Source organism: Protopterus annectens, chromosome 7.part0, assembly GCF_019279795.1.
Source record: "Protopterus annectens isolate FY-2018-M chromosome 7.part0, PAN1.0, whole genome shotgun sequence".
NCBI lineage: Eukaryota > Metazoa > Chordata > Ceratodontiformes > Protopteridae > Protopterus > Protopterus annectens.
This window is the reverse complement of record NC_056739.1, coordinates 1,074,072,008-1,074,094,473: the sequence shown is the minus strand read 5'-3', so window position 1 is coordinate 1,074,094,473 and position 22,466 is coordinate 1,074,072,008. Positions and strand designations below refer to the sequence as shown.

Here is a 22,466-nt window from a genome sequence, read left to right as displayed (position 1 = left end):
CTTTTTATTTGTTCACTAACAGGACCGCATCTATTTGAAAGTTAGGCTTTTTCCTACTTCTGTGTTTGAGCTTTCACCCCACACTATTAAAAATAGAATGTCCATTCCTTTTTCTGCTTTTGTTTTCTGATCAAGTGTATGGTTCTGGACTCTCTTTACCCTCTCCTTGCTTTCAGGGGGTTATAGAGATGGTCCTAAAGCAGTAGACCTCCCCTTTGTAGGTTAACTGAGACTATTTGTCCATATTGAGTGATCCCATTATATTACTACTAGACTCCTGCTGATTAGCCAGTTTGCCTATTCTCACCAGTCTTTACTAAATGAACAAGTGTCTGGTATTTGGTAATCCATGGTACCCAAGCTCATCTCCCCTAACTCATACTGGTTCATGGTATCTGAGGTTAGCAGCTCCACCCTGAAAAAATCCATTATTCCAGCCTTTTTCTACCCTTACACAAGAAAGTCTGTGGTGCCTATATGAAGGTGCCCTCACGTGGGCATGTTCATGATGCCTAAAGCCAGAAATTCTCACCCAGACAAGTTTGTGATGTGTGATCTTAACAGCTGTCACCCAGGCAAATCTACAGTGCCCGTGCTTTTTCTGTTGACTTGTAGTGCATTATCCTATAACAAATTAGGCAACTTTATTTACTTCTTTATTTATTTAAGAGTAAAACAAACTTGAGAAGTGAATTTAGTCCTGTCAACACTCTTCCAGTGTAACTATTTGAGCTAGGACTTACACAATGTTTATCTACTCTTTATGGATCCGGTATCGAACTGTTTTCAGTAGTGAAGTAAGGTCTTTGCAATGAATAAAACTTGGTGGTGTAAGCAGTTACAAGGAATTATAATTCACACTCCTGTCTTCAAATGTAACAAAATTAAATCATTAGTGTGTGTGTGTGTCTGTGTGTGTGTATATATACACAAGTACCCACACATGTTGTGATATGAGGTAGTGACATTCTTTGCTCAGTAGTTATGCACTGCTTTATCAGTTTCTAGTACAGGTCTGTGCTTTTTATGTTTGCAGGAAGAAGAGGTGAGCATTTACACTTATGTCATAATTAATATGTAGGTCAGAGGTACAGTTCTTGCTGACAGCTGGAAAGGTAGGGTTAAAGTTTGTCTGGGTCCATACAGTGCATTATGAAATGTTGTTATAGCTGCCTGTCAGCTGATTCACTCACTCTGTTACAAAATCATCAGCAGGGTGTTGAAACCAGGGTTCCCAGAGCATTACAGTTCACAGTACATCTAGTACTGACTGGCACACAGTATCAGTTTATTACCTAAGTTTTAGAACCAAACTGTAGTGCATAAGTGCTGCAGTGACCTTATAAAGCTATACTTTGGTCATGATATTAATGCTTTATGATGGGTAAGCTAAGATTGCTAAAACGGCACCTTTGCCATCAGTCATAGGAAACTTGCTGTTCCACTAAGTTGCAGTCAACCTTTTTAAAGGACTAACTTGCATATTGAGTTATAGAGTGCAGTTTTAACCTTGGACTAATGGGAGCTGATGAAGGACAGGGCATCCCATCTCAGAAATCCCTGATGTTGGCCACACACTGCCTTCTCACTCATCTGCATTAAGGAATAATGCTTTGATGTTCTTCATCTCACATTGCTGCAGTCATAACCTGTGGGTAGTCCGCTGTCCTCGGTCGGTCCGAATACCAAAGTATTAGGCTGGCGTCGGCCATGGGCGCTCAGATCTGACGTCAGTGCGCCATGGTATTAAAGCGCATGACCGACGTCATATCCTCAGTCTTTTTTGCCGCATGGTCCGAAGCAGAAGCAGCGTTTGTAAGTGCCATTCGGCGTTCTGAAATTTTCGTATTCTGAGTTTCAGACCGAAACCAAGTTGGGCTAAGTACCCCGTTGGGGAATATTTTTGTTTTTTCTTGCCTCAGTTAATTCCGGATGTCAGAAAAAGTGAATAATTGTATTTCTTGTGGGAAACAGATACCGCATAGGGATTACCACTCTCTCTGTATTCCTTGTTTGGGGCCTGAGCATGACGTAGTCGGGTGTCGCTTCTGTGCTAGATTTAATAAGCGCACCATTAAACGTAGGTTAGATTGCGCTAGGCTTGTCTTCGGTAAGCAGTGTAATTACAATATGCCGTTGGATCCTCCGACGCCCGCTACCGCTAAGAAGCGCAAGGAAAAGTCGTTAAGGTCCAAGCAGGATGAGTCGTCCGTTCCGGACGCCGGTTCTTTAGAAACTACGGTGGAATCTGCAGATCCAGCCGAGGTGTCAGTTGAGTCTCAGGGGGAGCCGTTAATTTTGCAAGATGTGGCCCGGAGTCAGGTCAGGCTGAGGGGGCCTCTCAGGTTGCTGTACTCCCCTCTTTGCCTAAGGTGGTTAGGCCTTCTCCTTCTGTCTCTAAGGTACCTTCTAAGGTCAGGCCTGGTTTGCCTTCCTCAGGTGTCAGTCCTAGTTCTGCAGGTTCTGTGCCTAAAAAACACATGCTTAAAATGGCAGAAGATTTGATTTCCTTAATCAGGGGTTCTATGCCCCCTCCAGATAAGAGGCCTAGGGTGGAGCCAGAGGTGGAAAGTTTGGAACAGGCTTCAGATTACTCAGAGTCTTCGGCTGAAGACATTCAGGATTTTCCTCCTTATTCTGATTCAGACGCAGAGGATTCCAGTCCTTCTGCTTCCCCTCCAGAGGATTTTTCTTTTTCAGAAACCCTGCATTCTATGAGGGAGCATTTTAAATGGGAAGGTCAGGATTTCTCAGATTCCCGAAAGAGGCTTAGGGAATTTTTGTTTTTACCACAACATCGGCCTTTGGCTATACCTCCTGTTTTGGATGTTGTTCAGGATGTTTTCTCTGAGGCCTCTCTTAATCCAGACTCTTTGCCTCCTGCGCCTGTTAAGCCAGATAGGTATTACAGAGTGCCAGAGGCTCATAAATATCTGTATAAGAGCCCAAGGGCTGACCCAGAAACTATTAACCAGTGACCTAAGGGGGTCAGGGCTTCTGTTGTAAAGAATCCAGTTCCTATGGATAAAGATTCTAGAGCTTTGGATAAGTGGGGTAAAAAAGTGTATACCTCTTCCACTCTAGCAATGAGGGCTTTGAATTGCCAGTTTCATATGTTGAAGTACCAGAATTTTCTCCTTACTCAATTAAAGTCTAAGGTAGATGCTTTGGCAGAGGGCATAGAGTGTAAGGAATTACAGGATTTGGTTCATGCCTCTGATCAGGTGGGTAAGCATTCTTTGCAGTGTGGTTTCGATGCTTTACAGGCTTCTTCCAGGGTGGCTGCCACTGGATCAGTTATTCGCAGGCACGCCTGGCTTAAGGATCAGAACTTGTCAGAGCATGTTAAAGCTAGAATTTTGGATGCTCCTTTGCAGTCTGAAGTTTTGTTTGGTACTCCTGTGGAGTCTGTCTTAAAGAAAATGGAAGACGAGGCTAAGTCTATGCAGACTGTTAAAGATTTTTTGCAGGTGCAGCCCCTAAGTTTAGCAGAAATTGGCCTACTAAGGGATGGGCTTATCCTTCTTCTGATTTACAGTCTAGGGGTAGATCTAGACGTGGTAGGGGCAGAGCTCAGGGTACTTTCAGGCCTAGAACGTGGAGTTCCCCTGCACAATCTACAGGTGAGGGCAGGGGCCAGTCCTTTCGTAAACAGGCCCAATGACCTGCATCTTCAGCTGCCAGATCCTTCCTGTCTGGCAGCTCCTTTGGGAGGAAAGTTGGCACTCTTCAAGCAAAACTGGCTTTTAGTCACTCAGGACAAATGGGTGTTGGACATTATAGACCGAGGCTACAAGTTTTATTTCCACACTTTGCCTCCTTTCAAAGGCATGCCAGACGTTCCTCCTCAGCAAAGGTTAGAGACTCACAAACAAATTTCTTTACTTCTTCAAATGGGGGCTATACAGCAGGTCCCTCCGTCAGAAGTGGGCCTAGGATTTTATTCTCGCCTGTTTCTTATACCAAAGAAAGGGAATACTTGGAGGCCAATCTTGGATTTATCTATCCTCAAAACATATCTGGACATTCCAAAAGTCAAAATGTTGACATTGCAACAACTTCTGCCTCTGTTGGGCAAAGATCACTGGATGGTAACTCTGGATCTCAAAGAGGCTTATCTTCATGTTCCTATCAGGCCCAGTTGCAGGAGATTCCTGCGTTTTCGGGCTGGGACTTTACATTATCAGTTCTCTGCATTGCCCTTTGGCTTATCTACTGTGCCCAGGGTGTTTACGAAGGTTCTGGCTCCAGTAATAGCCTTCTTAAGGTTAAGAGGAATTCAAATTTATCCTTATTTGGACGATTGCCTGATTCTTGCTCAAGACAAAAACAAGCTACTTCGCCATCTACAGTATGTTATGGCAGTGTTAAGGTGCCTAGGGTATTCTGTGAACGAAACAAAGTCCAGTCTAGTACCCTCTCAGGAAATGTGCTTTCTGGGTGTGAGACTGAATACAGCTTCTCAGATGGCTTTTTTGACCCTGGACAAACAAAGAAACCTTTCACTTTACTTCCAACACTTGTCTCTACGGTCCAGGCTGACTGCAAGGACAGTCCTTCAAGCCTTGGGGTTCATGGCATCTTGTATTCTGGTGCTTCCCAATGCCAAACTGCATATGAGGAAGCTACAATGGTATCTCAAAAATGTATGGACACAACACTGCCACGATCTGGACATTGTCATTCAGATAATACCTTGCATTCAAAAGGAATTTTTGTGGTGGGCTCAGGAATGTCAACTAAACAAGGGACTCTCTGTGACCCGACCAGAGGCGAGTCAGATCTTATCGACAGATGCCTCGGACAAGGCTTTGGGAGCTCACCTCAATGGAAAATGGGTTCAAGACACGTGGCCTGCCAGACCTCAACATTTACATATCAACTTGAAGGAGATGTTAGCAGTCCAATTTGCATTGATGGCTTTCAAGGATCTACTTCACCCAGGACAAGTGTTGATTCAAACAGACAACACAACTGTCATGTGGTACATCAACAAGCAAGGGGGAACCCATTCGTACCCTCTTTGCAGGCAAGCTATGATTTTGTGGGAGACTGCTCTCAGTTTGCACCTCACTCTTCAGGCAAGGTTTCTGCCAGGAGCACAGAACTCCTTAGCAGATGTTTTGTGCAGACAGATGGTGGATCCCCACGAGTGGAAATTGGATCCTCATGTATTTCGACAGTTGACAGTGGTATGGGGGACTCCAGACATAGATCTGTTCGCTTCTCCACTAAATTTCCAGTTGCCAAAGTTTTGCACAAAGATGTTTCATCCAACAGCTTGGAAAGTGGATGCTCTATCATTCAGTTGGAGCAATCTTCACGTCTATGCCTTTCCTCCTCTGCCTCTCCTTCCCAAGGTGCTCTTGAAGGTCAGACAAGACAAGCCCTCCATGATTCTAATAGCTCCAGATTGGCCTCGACAGCACTGGTACCCTCTGCTGAGGAGTTTAGTATGGGAGCCTCCTTGGCCTTTGCCTTCAATTCCACACCTTTTGTCTCAGGCAGGCAATCATTTCCTCAATGTCAGGATTCAGTCCCTGCATCTAACAGCCTGGCATATTCTGTTCTAGAACCTGGAGGGTCGCAGCTTCCTCAACAAGTTTTGAATGTTATTTTGGAGGCCAGAAGGCCTAGTACAAGGAAAGTTTATGCTGATAAATGGAGGAGATTTTTTATTTGGAGCAAAGCAAAGAGCTTTGATGTTTCCAGGCCTGATTTGAGTGTTTCTCTTCAATATCTTATGGAATTATTAGACAAGGGTTTGTCTTTCTCCTCTGTAAAAGTTCATGCTGCAGCCATTTCTGCTCACTATGACTGTGACCCACCATTATTCTCTCATCCTTTGTTTAAGCAATTCCTTAGAGGGGCAAAGAACATAAGACCCCCGCGTAGAGCTCCTACTCCTTCCTGGGATCTCAAATTTGTGTTGGAAAAACGTACTTTACCTCCTTTTGAACCTGCAGCTACGTCTGAGTTGAAGTTTTTGTCTTGGAAGACTGCTTTTTTGTTGGCCATTACGTCTGCTAGAAGGGTATCTGAATTACAGGCTCTCATGGCAGTTGAGCCCTTCCTGATTTTTCATAAGGATAGGGTATCCCTTCGTACTAACCCTACTTTTATGCCTAAAGTGGTTTCAAATGTGGCCTTGAACCAATCTATTCATTTGCCTACTTTTTATGCTGATCCCCAAAATAAAGGGGAGAAAATTTTGCACACTTTGGATATTCACAGGCAGTTGTGTTATTATTTGAGCAGGACTAAAAGGTTCAGACAGTCTCAACAGTTATTTGTTTCTTTTGCTTTGGGCTCTCAGGGGAAACCTGTTTCTAAACAAACTATTTCTAAGTGGATTGGCCATTGTATTGCTTTTTGTTATTCTCATCATGGTAAAGAGATTCCGGCTGGAATCAGACCTCATTCCACTAGGGCTACTGCCACTTCTACTGCTTTTTAAGGGTGTAGCTACTAAAGATATTTTGGAAGCAGCTACTTGGAGTTCAGTGCACACTTTCTAAACATTACCATCTCCCTCTTTATTCCAAATCTAGGGCTGGATTTGCCACTGCAGTCTTACAGGGCTTATTAGCAGCTCCCAATGCTTTATGATTTTGCCAGCCTCCCTTTACCTTTGCTTTGGGATTCTACCCACAGGTTATGACTGCAGCAATGTGAGATGAAGAACATAGTACAGTTTTGTACCTACCATAAATGTAGATGTTCGAAGATCCACATTGCTGCAGTCCAATTTACCCTCCCTCCTTCCCCTCTGTAGTTTGGAGTGGTTGTATGGTTTGGGTGGTACATGTTGTTTGTACATGGGTTTTGGCTGTGGCCTTTCTTTTTAGGGCCTTCTGACATCTGGAGCAAGAAAAGACTGAGGATATGACGTCGGTCATGCGCTTTAATACCATGGCGCATTGACGTCAGATCTGAGCGCCCATGACCGACGCCAGCCTAATACTTTGGTATTCGGGCCGACCGAGGACAGCGGACTACCCACAGGTTATGACTGCAGCAATGTGGATCTTCAAACATCTACATTTATGGTAGGTACAAAACTGTACTTTATCTCAAGTTTCAACACTGGAATCAGTGCACATTCCCTGGGTGGGGAGACGGCTCTGAAACTAAGGTGGTTGGGATTTTAAAGAGCAGAAGTTGGTATTAAACTTTCTCAATGAGTGGATATATGGAAAGGTCCCTATTGTCTAACTAGGATGCACATGGATCCTAGATTCTGATTCGGGCAGTGTGATGATTGACTGGCTTCAGACATAAGGTTAGATCATATTTTAAGCACTCCTGGAAGTGTGGATGCACGGTTTATTTTTTATTTGAGAAAAAAAAAACAAAGAGGACAGAGCAGTGCAGGACATTTTCACTAATGACTGGTTACATCAGTAAAACAGTTAATCAAAACTCACAATAAGCATCACACAGTCAACATAACAAACATGAGCTATATTAAGTGCCATGTGTCCTCCATAAGAGTCAAAAGATTTCAGTACCACACATTACCATAAAGGCTGCTGAAAGACCCAGAGCTGTATTAACTGTAACAGTAGCTACACTAACACAGCATTGCAGCAACATAACTAATCATAATGTGGATAAGATTCTGTGTTGCAGTTTAAATATTCAAAAACAGGATCATGTCAAACAAAATCTGGCAAAAGGCATTCCAAGTTTTAGAGATGAATATAGATGATGTTTGTGTTCTGTACTGAGTACAACAGACAAGTTGTGGTGAGAGTTGGAGGAGGAGCACAGAGTTTGTGAAGTTTTTTTTTGTTTGTTTTTTTTTTGGGGGGGGGGGGTCTGACAATCTGACAAGAGTTCTAAAGTAACCAAATTGTAAAGTCTGTACACAAGTGTGCAGATAAGTAGTTGAGCTCAATTTGTTATGGGAGGTACCCTGCTTTCTCCAATTTTAGGGAGAAGGTGTTCTGCCTTTGGCGACCTAACTTTCATGTACAAATTTTAACTGCATGCATGTCTTATAGTTTTGTTTAAACTACATTCTTCAAGTTTGTGCTTCATGGGTCAAAAATGTATATCAATGTGTAAATACTTAATCTCTACGTTTGTAACAAACACAAATGTGCCTGCTACTGTTTATGTATAAGTATATCTAAACTTAAGTAATGATTGTTTTAAGTTTTTCTTCTTGGGCTCCCGATAAAATGGGATCCTGCCAAGTGGACAACATTTGTAACCAAGTAAGTTGGACCTTTGAGCTGCTACATTTGACCATGAGCTGTACCTGAATGGATCTCTCTCATTGTGGAGTACTGCTGTATAAACAAGCCTAGCTTTCCTGGTTAGTTAACCCTTTGAGATTTCCCAGCTTTAATAATATACCTTTTAAGAGGAAAATCAATGTTGTAAGCTGTTCAATGTAGTAGCATAATGAGTGTTATGAGGTGTTGGTTGGAGGGAACTCGTGTTTGTGTGACACAACATGCGTACTGTAATGTCTGTGCTCCAGTGATGTTATAAAATGTCGCACAGCAGAAATCCATCATTTGCTACCAGAGTGTAGGAAACGGATCACTTATTTAATTTAAAAATATAAAGTCTTTGCATCCCAGCATCTCACAATGTAAGGAATGGAAACCAGTCTATTAGTAAAAAATTAATGCAATGGAGTACTTACCTTACCCCCCCCCCCCCACCCCCATGAACAGGCTTTTGTTTAGTATGTGTGTCTGTGCTTCTGTAGATCATGTTTTTGAGTTATGCTTATTCTAAAGTACTATCTTTACAGTAACTCCATGCTTAACATTTTAATTCCAGAAGTTCCATATTTATACAAAAGTTTATGCAAATATTGGGTTAGCAGTAGAAGTAACTAATGAAAGTGTTTTTGTCTGTACCTATGTTTTATGCTAACATTCTGTCAAAATGTAGGGAGCCGTTTCCAAGTTATCCTATCGGCACACTTTTTCTGTTTCTGAATGCTTTAGTCTGCTTAACTGATATAGGCAGCTGCACAGTCTTTCTCTGCTTGATAGCTAAGATTTTAGCAACTTGTCTATTCTGGAATACCTGGCAGATGAACCCATGTTGTATGACCTTGAATGCTAAAATAAAATGAAATCTGCATACAGTATTTATATAGCTGTAAAATGCATCACAATATGTGTAATCATCCTGTCAGGGAGTGGTGAAACAATGACTTCTTCTTAAGTAATATCATGTGTTTGCATATTTGTGTGCGCGCATGCACGCGTGTGTGTTGGGGGGGGGGGGGTGACTCACTGTGTCATGCCACTGTGTTAAAGATCACATCACAGAAGGATGTGACGCTGTAGTGAAATCTGTATTAATGATCAGGTTATGCAACACACTTCCAGCATATACAACAAAGCTGTGAAGAATGAGTTAGAAAACATTGTTGGAGAGAGATAGAGAGAGAGAGAGAGAAAGCCAGACGGAGTTTAGAACTTAACTATACACACTGAGGAATATGTAAGTAACCACTTGCATTGATTTTTTTGTAAGTAACCACTGAAAGTTGAGATGCTTTAAACTAGCTGATTAGGAATGTATGGAAGGATTGTATTATACCTAGTGTGTATGTCCATGTATCTGCCATGATAATTTTCCTTTCTAATGTATCAGCAGATTATTTTGGCAGATGACACACAGTCTGTTACTGCCTGTGTCAGATTACCCAAAGTGGTGTCAATCTAGCAAACTTCCCTCTCTTTGGTGAGAGGTGTGAGTAGGAAAAACAGTTTAGTGCCCCCTCCCTTTCTTGAAGTAGGGGCAAGATGGCAATACAGAGCTTGGAGCCATTCAAAGGAATGTATTTTTAGCTTTTCTGGGGATGGGAGTACCACCCCTTTTTCTTTAGAGAATGTAGAAGTGCTGAGGAAAAAGTGGGTTTTAGTTATATGGTAGAATAATTCCCCCTTGAAGGCATGTGAGGGAGTGACCTCTTTTTTTTTTTTTTTTCTTCATGTGAACACATTTAGATAATGATACTGATACAAGAAGACTCCCTCTCTTTCATGGGTAAGGCCAGGGGTCTTCAGCTTTGTCATTGAATGTTCCTTCCTTTTCCAGTGAATAAAAAGATTGTGTCTATACATGGTGCAGGGTCGTCTATCCCTTGGGAAGAGAACAGTCTAGATGTACAACAGGTGGTTTCTTCATCATATATTATCTTTGAAAATGTTTGGAGAAATTGACTGGGAGAATCCTCCCTTCCAGTCTGATTGGGGGGGGGGGGGCAGAACAGTGAGTGACAGCATACCTCATTTGCCATTTTATTGATCTGTCTGTCTGTATATCTGTCTGTTTGTCTATCTTAGCTGTGTTTAGCAGCTATGTAATGACCACTTCACTGTTGGGGGAGTGGGAGGGAATGATACAAATGTTTAGGAAAATGCTGCTGTCACTGTTGAGAGTTTATTTATTTTATTTTACATTTGTTAACCGGGAATGTCCGACTGGACGCAGGTCCATTTTCAGAGGAGGCCCGGGGAGAAAAGCTCCAAACAAATAATACAATTCAATAGTGAAAACACAGCAGCATCTAAAGAGACATAGTAGTAATATATATATAGGATACATACATGCAGTACATACAGTGTATAGTACAATATAACAGAACATTAAAACATAAGTGAACAGTAAATATATAAAAAAAAATGTTTTTGTTGGTAGGAGTTGGGAGGAATGTTACAGCTGTTTGGGATAATGCTGCCAACTGAGTTGAAGGGCAAGCTATTGTTGTCAGGAACAAAGCCTCTGTCACTGTCTGGAGAACCAGCTGTTTGTAGGTGTTTTACCTACATTTTTTTTTTCTTTTTTTTGTTTTTTTGAAAGGTGGGTAACCTTTCTGGAGATGTGCATTACCCTTTTTTGATGGCATAGATATACAAGGAAATGTTTTCTCCCATTTCTCAGGGTTGTTGAGATTATGGTTTTCTTTAAGTGGAGAGATTCCATTTTCTTTGAGTGGTTGCATATAGTATATAATGAAATGCCTGCCTGCGCCAATACCTATCAACTTAATGTCCACATTTTTACCTCATTTTTGATCTGTTCCTCATTAAAATTTGTGTTTTTTTGTCAAGTCACTGAGAACCAAAGTCACTAAATAATGACATACTTTTCAGTTTCAGACTTGATATCCTTCAGAAAATGCAGGCTAACACAAATCATGGTATTGTAGCATCTAAATTTATAAGAGTGATATTTAAAATCTGTCCCTATTTTTGGGCCTTTGTCCCCATTAATTTAGGGTTTGTCCAGATTTCTTGTGCTAACAGGTTGAAAGGTGGTATACCTGTACCTTGAAGAAGATTGAGGTAATTAATTACAAGTGAATGAATTTTCCCACAGGAGCTTCACAACTTTGACTGAAGGGCTTATTCTGGGAAAAGGGTAAGGTACTTTATGAAGCAGTGAGTTGTGTTTTCCTTGGAATACATGACTGTATAAGTTACTGTAGGTTGTTGTTTTTCTTTCGGCTTTTCCCGGTTAGGGGTCGCCACAGCGGAACTCCGGTCTGCTAATGATTGGCAGGTTTACTACAAAGCTGTGTGTTACAGGATGCAGTAAAGGACTGTCAACCTAGTTTGAGTGAAACGACAAAGTCTGCTGTTTAAGGTCGCAGTTAGGGCACCCTGGATTCATTACACTCAGACTCAGTAGCATGGCATGTACAAAGTTTATCAGGGTGATATTTGTAATCATTTGGCCAATTTTACAGTCTGCAAGAAGACTTTGAGCCTGTTAAAAATAACTCGGGCAACTGTGCAAAGATCATATGTGACAATGTTTTGCAGTACTGTTTCTGTCCTTTGTAGCAATCTTCAGGCTTAGTAGTAAGGCCTCAAAACTCAAATGAAAAAATTAGATGATAACGTCTTGCACATGAGAACAACTGTAGCAGGTAATGGAAGTACAAGCAGCGGAGTTTTCATCACAAGGTCCTGGAACTGCTCATGTTCTACTTATTAGCCTTACTGTTTGTTTGATTTAGTGAAACTGTACGCTGCTGCATTACTTTTAATTACTGTTCCAGAATAACACAAAATAAACATTACAGAAGTACTTGGCACCTCATAGGATTAACAGGGAGTTGTATCTCTATTCTTACACTCTCAGTAGATATGTGTAGTTTCATGAAGGAAAACTTTTCTTATCAATTATTCCCCCCCGAGTATCTGGTATGTGTTTGAACCAGTGGAGATGAAATAACTTAAAGAAAGGGCTGCTTTAATTGGTTAACTTGAATATACTGGACTAAATGATAATTTTCATCACTGAACAGTTGAACTTTCTGTTTATAAGTAATCTTGAAGCTGTTGGTGGGGATGACATTATTTTCTTCTTTGCAGTAATTCTGTATTTTTTTTTTATTGTGAATCTCTTTTGATTTTATAGAACTTGAGCATTCAGCATTTCTTCACTACATCAGTACAATAAGTCTATTAACAGTGAAATCTTCACTGCACCAGAGTAAAGCATTGCTTCATTGTCACCACACACTATTGTGACATATTGTGTGTGCATCATTGTCGCAGTGTGACGAGTGTCTCTTACTGGGATGGAGTACGCTGTGAACTCACTGCGAGTACTGTCTTCGAAATCTATATCCAGGTAAGATGTGATCAAACTACCAACTGCTAAAATGGTGTTTAGGTGGTCCTGAAGTTAGTCATTAGGTGAATGCCCATGATGTAGGTGAGTAGTGGAGATGGGAACAGTTTAGAATATTCTAGGGTTGTTGCATCTTATTCTTGAGGCATGCCAACCTTGAGTCACTGTTGTATAATGACTGATAGTGGTTTGTTTTCCCACTCACTGTTGTATAATGACTGATAGTGGTTTGTTTCCCCACAACTCCATGTTTGTCTTTTTTTCCCCATCCTCTTTTTTTTTTCCCCAGACCTTCCTCAATGGCACCTACCTACCTCTTCACCCCCCCCCCGCTTCTGCCTGGGTTGAACATCATCTACTTTGTCCAAACCAAAAGATGTAAAGCATTTGGGCATTGCTAATAGTGGGTGGCATGGTAGATCAGTGTTTAATTTGTGTGTCTCATAACTATAAGGTTAGAAGTTCAGTCCTGATCTCCAGTTAGTTTGTTTGCAGATGTATGTTTATCCCTGTGTCTGAGTGGGCTTTCTGCCTGAAATCGCTGTTTTAAAAACACACATGGATGCATGTGAGTTTACTAAATTACATCAACAACCCAAACACATAACTACACTTGCTCTGAGTAATAATCTTGCTGCATGAAAAACTAAAAGAAAAAAATGAATTGTCATTTTTTTGCAGGGAGAAAAGCCCCTCTGCCACCCCCACACTCCCAATTAAATTGTTATTCTACCTCTGAGATTGCACAATAGCAGAGGAAAAGCACGTTCCCCAACCTTGGGGATTTTGTGATCTTCTATGCCTGTCAAAAATCTGTGTCAGTTGTAAACTAATTCAATTAAATTTGGCTCGTGTGTGTGTGTGTCTCTGTCAGTATTTGGGTGTGTGTGTCTGTCTCTTTGTGTGTGTATGTGCATTTACATACACATGCACATATACAGGAACAATACTAGACAAGTGATCAGAACCCATAAGATGCCTAGCCACATAACACTTTTAAGTAGATGCACTTAAAAGTTCTTGTCACACTTTATGAGCACTTAATAGTGTTCGCTTCCCAAAGTCAGGCAGGCAGTATGTAATAACTCTGAATTTGATCATTAATGGTGATCACTCTTAAACCAGTGGCAACTACTACCATAAAATGGTTACTTCTCAGACTCAAACCTACCTCTATCACAACCGAGAGCCTAACCACTGAATATTTAAAATTAGCAGCTTGAAGCCATCACCTATCCCATTAGCATACTTATTAACAGATCCCCTCTCTGAATCCTGTGTTCCAATACTCTGGAAAAAAAGCATACATTAATCATAAAGGTGCCAGCTCTACTGATATCTCCAACTTTTGTCCCATAGCCATCTTGTCTTCTGTCTCTAAGCTCCTTAAAAGTTGTATCTACTCTTCTAAACGTTCTTCTTAATAACCAAATTCTATCTCCTACACAGCACGGTCTTTCTTGGATACTGTAAACAAAGCTCGAGACTCAGGCAAACTTGTCTCCTCCCTATTCCTAGTCCTATTAAAAGCTTTTGACAGTCTCCCATCTATTACTTCTACAACAGCTGTCTAAAATTGGTGCATCTTCCTCCACTATTAACTGGTTCTCAGGCTACCTATCAGATAGACAACAGGCAGTTAAATGACAAAACTCCCTCTTCCCATATCTTCACAACCCTACAGGTGTCCCCCAAGGCTCCATACTAGGCCTCCACCTATGTAACATCTTTATTAACAACCTTCACTCCTCATCCAGCCAGTCCTCTCTCCTTCAATATGCAGGTGATTCTGTGCTTATATATTCCACTGATTCCATATCTCTTTTACAACAAATCACTCAGCAGGCCTTTTCCTCTATCAAAACCTGGTCCTGCACCAGTCAAGTGGCACTTAATCCAAATAAAACCAAGCTACACCTCTTTACCCCAAAGAAGAAAGCTCCCTTAAAGAAGACACAGTTCACTATCCAGCCCCAAAACAACAATCAAAGTCATTACTCACACTAAATTACTTGGAGTAATAATTGATGAGCATTTAGAAATTGACTTCCACAAACAACACATTATTAGCAAGGCACATCAGAAACTTGGTATCCTCTGTCAGCACAAGCATTTTCTTAACTCTGCCACTAGACAAACCCTTACAATCACTTACTTACTCCATTCTCCCATCTTTGGTGCCCCACTACTCACAAATCCTCAATCCTTGCTAAAACTAGCTTGTGATATGTTGCAACAAAATGGCCAAGTTTGGTACAAGTGCTAAATATTCCACTCACCACTGTGCTTCCCTTTTCTCCCTTAACTGGCTTGAGCTCCCACACTGCCTCACTTACTTGCCTGCAACTAACTACTACACACAAAATGATCCACAGACCATTTCTTTGTCCTGCCCTTAGTTCATTGTTTAGCCACTATCTACCCAATAGATCTCCAAGATCGGAAAGTCAATAACTTCTGAAGGTCCACAAATCCAAACTACCTGCCAATGAGCTTCTATACTCCTATACTGTATCTAGAGCTTGGAATGTCCTCCCATTAGCAATTAGAACTATTCAAACCTTATGACCCTTCAAAACTTTTTACATACATATATTTTCCCATCCTGGAAACTGCACATGCATTAAACCCCCAGCCCTTAGATCCTAACAACCTGTCGCATTCCACCTATACAGCCTGCTGTTTCATCTTAATTCATTTCTATCTCATAATAAGACCTCATTACAACAATGGCTCTTCTTTGGCAGTAGTTTATATAATCTTAGTCTTTTAATTACCTTTCTATCCATGGTGTAATTTATGCCTGTACTAATTGCAACAATTTGACATTTGTTCTATATTTGTTGAATATTTGCTTTTGTAAATATTTGCATTATGTAATTGATAATTATTTCTTTATATAACTGTTTATTGTAGAGCTTTTCTCCTCAGGCCGCCACTGAAAATGGGCCCATATTGGCCCAGTGGACTATCCTGGTAATCAAATGTGATTAATAAATAAATAAATAAATATATAAATACCTAATATTTTGGACAACATGGTGGCTTAGTGATGACACCTATGCCTTTTAACTCCAAAGTTCTGAGTTGTATTTGCCTTTGCTTTTGTGGACCTTGTCTAAAAAGAGTCTGTGAAGGACCAGTTCACTTATTTGATTACAGATGGCTAGACAGCCAAATTTTCCAGGGGAAGAGTTCCATGCACATCAAATTTTGACACGCAGGAAAATGGCGAGCTACCTTTGGTATGATTATCCCCTTAAATGTTTGACTGCCAATAATTAAGCTTAATAATGCTGAAGGTGTAGGAAGCAAATTCCATAGAAGGATTTCCTTAACATTTATCTCTTCTGCCTGGGTCCGGAATGCAGCATGCACAACTGCCCCCAGTGCGCTTTCTTAACCAATACTATTAAATGCTGGACCCACTTCCCTCAAAAAGTACTTGTCTCAGATATCTTGTGATTGGCCTTGGCATGTCATGTCATCCACTGTTCATTCTTCTGACCTCTCCAAGGAAGGAGAAAAGAGAGACACATGAAGGAGAAGATTATCCAGGAGGCTGACGGTGCTTTCCTGGTGTCTGATAGCACCTTAGGCTCAAGGGCACTGTTACCATTGAGGCAGTTTTACATAACCATACTCTGTGCATACTCTGACTGAGACCTTTAGCATGACCCCTCTTTGGACACTGCCACACTTTTAGTCTATGGCATATTCTTGTGATCCATATCTGCTTTGTCACCAGCCAAAGTTGGAACTGCTATGCAGGTGCTGGCCTCCTACGTTCGAGTAATGATTTCCAAAGAGGAGGACAGTATCCCTACATCATAGTTTGAGGGGAAGTTGGAGGAGACTATAGAGTTATCTTGGTTGCCTCCTCGTGTTCCAAGGTCTATAAGCCTAATCTCCCATCCAAATACAGGCCCATGACACTGAAGCCTAAGTGATTTTCTGTCGTTTTGCCCCAGCCACCACTGACTGGGTTTCAGTCCTAACCTACCCAGGTCTCTTCCAAGGACCTTTTAACGATGGCTCAGGACTTCATGATATTTATGAAATCCAGCCACTCAGCCTGTGAAAAAAAGATCATGCTCAGGGATTTCCACTTCAAAAAGAAAAAGGCGGTATCTTTCCCAGCAGGTCTCAAATTCCTCTGACTCATAGTTAGAAGTGCTATTGTATGTGGACCAGTTGTCCTCGTGTCCTTTATGGATTCTGATTCTGATTTTTGAGAACACCCTTTTTTTCAACCTCACCACCTGAGGATACAAGTTTTCAAGGGGTGTTTATAAGATGGACTCTTTCAACTAGATACTTTCTAGGTCTTCCAGGCCCAAATTAGTTTCTGGGCATGCCAGAGTCTAAACCACTTATCTACGCCTTAGGTGTTAGAGGGCATGAATGATGCTTTTAGCACAATATCTCTGCACTTTGATTCCTAGCTTCATACCCCTAAAAGTTTAGACTACTTCTATAAGGTCCATGACTCACATAGCAAATCCTGTGGTGAATCCAGAAATGGCATCCAGGGATTCAAACAAAGGATCAGGTGGGCTGCAGCCAGGAAACCAGTTGCAATGACAGGGAGCGTATGATTCTTGACCAGTTTAGGAAAAGAAGGACTTGGACCTCAGTTACCTTTGCCATTAGGTCCCTCCACTGCCAACCTTACAGGCTCAAGTTTTAGAAGTCCCTCCATGAACAGCTAAAACACAAGGCAGCAGAGGTTGCAGACAAGGTTCTTGGGAAGGAGATGCTGGATTTGTGTAACCTCAGCTCCTAGGTGACCAGGCACTCCATTAAATGTGACTCTGATGCAGTGAATGCATCATTAAGGGCAACTGCCACTGAGTCAGTGGTTTGAAGGCATATCTGGCTGAGGTATTAGCCCTTTGCAGGGCATGTAATAGCAAAACACCTGAACACCTCACTGGTTAAGGGGTTCCCTTTTGGATCCCCATCAGTGAAGGTATTCAAAAAATGGGGGAAAGGGGAAGACTGTGCAAACTGTCAAGGACCGCTTTCATTCCTCATCATCTAGGTATGTCAAAAACTACCCTAGCAAACGTTGCCCATTTCCTCCCAAACAGTGAAAGAAAAGAGCCTCCATCTTCAAAAGTGCCATCCCAACCTTTCCTTCCTTTCTTCCCTCCTTCACACTTAACAAAGTAGGAGGCAGGCTAGTATGTTTCTTGTCAGTGAGAAATAGTTGCCCAATACAGGTGGACTTTCTAGGTCGCATATAAAAGCTACAGCTTCCATTTTCTAAAGTCATCAAAATTCCTAGGTATTTATCCATACTAAGAGACCAGTTATATCATGTGCCACAACAGATGGACAGCCTTCTGGCACAGGGTGTCATACAACATATACCAGAAAGAGAAAGGGCAATAAGAACATTCCTAATCTCAAGAAAAGAAGGGTCTTGTAGACTTATATTGAATGTTTCGACTGTAATATCTAGTGGTTTCAAAATTCAAAACATTAACCTTATAAAACCTTTTCCCCTAATTTTGTCAGGGGTACTGATGGTGATATTCGATCCGAAAGATGCCTAGTTGTACATTCCCATTCTGGTAGCAAAAGGTGGCGGGCAGTTTCCTAAGGTTCAAGGTAGGGGATTTCCATGTCCAATTCACATCACTATCCTTTGGTTTGTCTACCACTCACAGTTTTATCTTTAGGAAGCACCTGGCTCCAATAATTGTTTTTTTGCTAGACACAAGGTGTTCATATAAATCCATACCTGGATAACAATTTCATTTAGACCTCTTCCTCCTCAGAGATTCAAGGGGCTCCAGAGATTCCCTTAACATGATTCCAGATAGTAGGGCTGTCTCTGAATATCCCAACAAGAGGAGTGACTTTTCTCTGGCTATCTGTGACTCAGAAAAGCAGAGAGCATCCCTACTCCCAAACAATATCCTGTTCCTCTCCCAGTATTTCAGCAAGGTGACCAACTTTGCCAACATTTTACCAATGAATTCCTCAGAATACTGGGATACATGCCCCTGTGTATACTGATGGGTACCTATCTCCAGACTGCTTATGTAAAAATATCGGTGATATCTCAGAACACCTTCCCACCCTCCAAACCAACATTTTTCTGCACCCTTGCATTAGAAAGGAGATTGCCTGGTGGATGAAGAACATCCACTTGAATTAGGGATTGCCCTTATGTGGTCTTGGATTCTGATAACATAATCATTAGACTCCACATGGGGAGCTCCTGTATGGAAGCTGAGAGTCCAAAGGTCTTTGGAGAAGCCCTTCAAGAAAAAAACACGTAACCATAAATGAGGTGATGACAGTCATTCTAGCCATTAAAGAATTCAGCTACATTTGATTGCAGGACATCATCTTTACCAGGTCAGACAATATCACAGTCATGCAGTACATAAGCAAGGAGGAACCCACTCCTAGCTCCTGTGCAGGCTGGCCATGCAGATTTGGGAGTTGGCCCAGGAGATAGGGACAACACCTACAGTCCAGAACATCCCATCTCGGGACAATTTGGCAGACAAATTAACCAGGATGGCATTAGATCCCAGTGAATGGATGCTAAAGAGGGCAGTGTTTTTAGATCTGCCCCACGGGTGGGGTGTGCCAAAGCTAGACTTTTTTGTTTCAAAAGAGATGGAGAGCTCATGAAATATTGTACAAAAATTCCCAAGAAACAGGCCTAAGCAACCTATGCCTTCTCCCTTTCCTAGGCAGTTCTATTTCTGTATGTTTTACCTCTCATTTCTCTATTTCCTAGGATGATTTTGGTACCAGTTATTTATTTGGGACAAACCTTTCCAGCAGGATGGTTAAGTTATTGTGGGATTCAATGACTGCTCCTAGCTTGCAGTCATCTGCTAATGTAGTCAGCCAGAGTTCTTTGGTTTTGGCTTTTACTTCAGAAAAGTAAAACTAATGGAAAGAGTCGGCTACTAAATGTTTTATCCCATGCACGGGTCCCTTCAGAGTATGTTTATAGTTATTCTCATTAGGGGTAATGTATAATTATTGACCATGGAATGGTAACGCCAATCTCTAACCAAATGGGATAGGTTAATTTGAGCACAAAAAGGCAAACTTGCTAGTCTTAAATTGGCCCACAAGGGCAGCTAGACTAGTACTTACTTATGAACCTATAATATTGCAAAAATCAGGGAGAAGAGGCCAAAAAATAATTCTAATAGCACATTTTTTAGCCAAACATTAATGCCCCTCCCCCTTCCTGAGCCTTGCCAGAGAAGCACAACTAATGCTGCCCCAGTAGGTAGACTTCCTGGTCAGTCATTCATCCCAGCATGCAAACTTTGAGGCTGACAGTGTAGATGATTAAGCAGTCACCCCCTCCAGATAGATTTTTACTCAGGATATTGTTCATGTTCTGAGAGAGGCCAAAAAACCCTATATTACAAAATCTTGTGTAGCAAAATGGAAAAGGTTCTTCCACTGGTGTCTTAACAGAAGACAGGACCCAAGTTCTGCACAAGTGTCCTTAGTCCTCATCTTATGCACCTAACAGAGCACATGCCTCAGCCATATCTATTTACCTGCCATTACAGTAACATATTTTCTTACAACTGCATGTGAAGCAGTTCCTGAAAAGGGAGGTATGGTTTCATCTGAAACTTCCTAAAAAAGTAATTGTACTACTTTGGTACCTCAGTTTTGTATCAAAACAGTTCACCTTCCCACCCTTTGAACTTGCTACATCCAACTTCATATTCTCTTGATGTGTACAAGCATGTGAATAAACTTTTAAATTGGGCTGCCAATTGAATTACCTTCTGTTACTTTCATCATGGGAAAGCAAATTTCTGAAAAGGTAAGAGCTCATTCTACTATGTCTGTAGTTACTATCACAGCATTCCTGGACATTTTAGAAGCAACTGTCTGGTCTTCTGGGCATACATTTGCCAAACACTACAATCTAGGGGCTATATCTAAGGCTAGGGCAGGCTTTGTTCCAGCCATCCTATAGGATCTAGTGCCCCCTGCTCCCTCTGTAGGTCAGCCATCCTTTCTTATGTAAATCTAGGAGTTGTCACAAGAGTTATAATTACAAAGAACATAGTGCCATGAATTAGGAACATGCCATAATTGTAGATGTGTGACTAGACTCAGTGTTGGAGTGCTACCTCCATAACCTCTGTCTTACATGCTACTCTAAGGTTGGGGTGGGAAACCCATTACACTTGTCTCTTCTCATTTTCCCTCTGTCTGATGCTCCCCACCTATCCTTTGTTAAAGAGATGGGCCATAGTTGGGTAGGTCATACTCTGGAACATAGGTATATTCAGCAAAAAAGACCTGAAGATGGCTGCAGCCAACTGCCCTTTATACCACCGATATCCTGACATCAGTAGTAGAGGAAGTCCACTGGAATAGTAAAGGAAATGTGAAAGTTCTGATATTCAAGCTGGTCTTTGGGCTTCTGCAAGCAAGAATCCCAAGAGTTAGAACTGCAGCGGTAAATAAACTTGAACATCTACAATTATGGTAATTTTCTTACACAACTGTACTTACTAGAATGTCCATCCTACCAAAGCTGATATGTTGGCTACCACTGTTCTGGATTATATTGAATCATTTAGTTGTCACAGCTGCACTAGTTTGGATGCTGACATGGTTGAACTACCCCAAGGAAAGGAGCTGAAGAAAAATATGAAACATTTGGGTTTAGTCAACTGACTGATAGCTGCCACTTCTAGTTTCCAGACAATAACATACTTGAATGTTCCTTTGCTAAGAGTGTCCCTAGTATCTAAACAATATTTTCAGATGAACTATTCCCCCACCATTCCCTTCATTCTAGTATATAAATGGATAGTTATTTATCTAGCCAGTGTCATAGCACTGTGGATAGTAAGAATGCTGACAAGTTAATGGAGTGTTTGGGTATATCTTCATTTTCTTGAAATGTCCTGCTAGGTAAACAACCATGGTGGCTCCAGAAACCATTCCAGGCCAGATAACCATATTTCTTTAACATTGCATGTAATTCTTCACCCTCTGTGCCACAGACTCGCACATATAATGCTTACATGGCTTTAGTATACATCTGTCAAGGTATTCATCTGCATTTCCACCTGGTCCCTACATAAAGCACTATTGTGATTCTTTTGCAACTTTTCCTTACAAATTTCTTCTCTATCTCTTAAAGCCTTCTTACTTCTCCCACAGCAAACTGCTTCATGTGCTGCTTTCAGCACTCTGCGGGTATCATGCTTGTAATACTGTCCCCCACACAATAGGTCTGTCCCCCAACTTCCATTACCCCATTGATGCTCTGCCCCAAAATCTTCGGCAGTCATTTTCTCTGCAGCTCATTCCAAAAATGTGCCTTACAACTTTGTCCGTCATTGGAACATTCTGTAGTGCTGGACTTCACATTTGCTTTTGGTGGTTACATTAACCACTGTGCCACCTTTAATGTCCCCCCAATCACAGTGTGCACTGCTCACCACCACCTGTTTTTGCAGCTCTCTGTTCTTCAAGCCTTTCCTACTCTCTGTGGCACGGCAGTGGTGTGTGCTGGTATGTAATGGCACAGCAGTGGTGTGGGCTGGTATGTATCGACACGGCAGTGGTGTGGGCTGGTATGCATTGGCACGGCAGTGGTGCAGGCTGGTATGTATTGGCACGGCAGTGGTGCGGGCTGCTATGTATTGGCACGGCAGCGGTGCAGGCTGGTATGTATCAGCACAACAGTGGTGTGGGCTAGTATGTATCGGCACAGCAGTGCTGTGGGCTGGTATGTATCAGCATGCCAGTGGTGGTGGGCTGGTATGTATCGGCACACCAGTGGTGTGGGCTGGTATGTATCGGTACACCAGTGGTGTGGG

At 41.7% G+C, this 22,466-nt stretch overlaps 1 protein-coding gene across 2 annotated transcripts in view; it reads left to right on the top strand.

Annotated features, from left to right (window-relative positions):
* The window catches only part of LOC122806872 (cell death activator CIDE-3-like), a 161,871-nt gene that overhangs the window by 88,378 nt on the left and 51,027 nt on the right, over nt 1-22,466 (top strand). Inside the window, exons 1-2 of one of the 2 annotated variants that reach the window (XM_044077642.1) lie at nt 9,341-9,474; nt 12,406-12,621. In XM_044077642.1, coding sequence (XP_043933577.1) covers nt 12,569-12,621 — 53 coding nt within the window. In that variant the 5' untranslated portion in view covers nt 9,341-9,474; nt 12,406-12,568. Of the gene's footprint in view, nt 1-9,340; nt 9,475-12,405; nt 12,622-22,466 lie in introns of those variants that run through there. The other variant, XM_044077643.1, reaches the window with a different exon arrangement.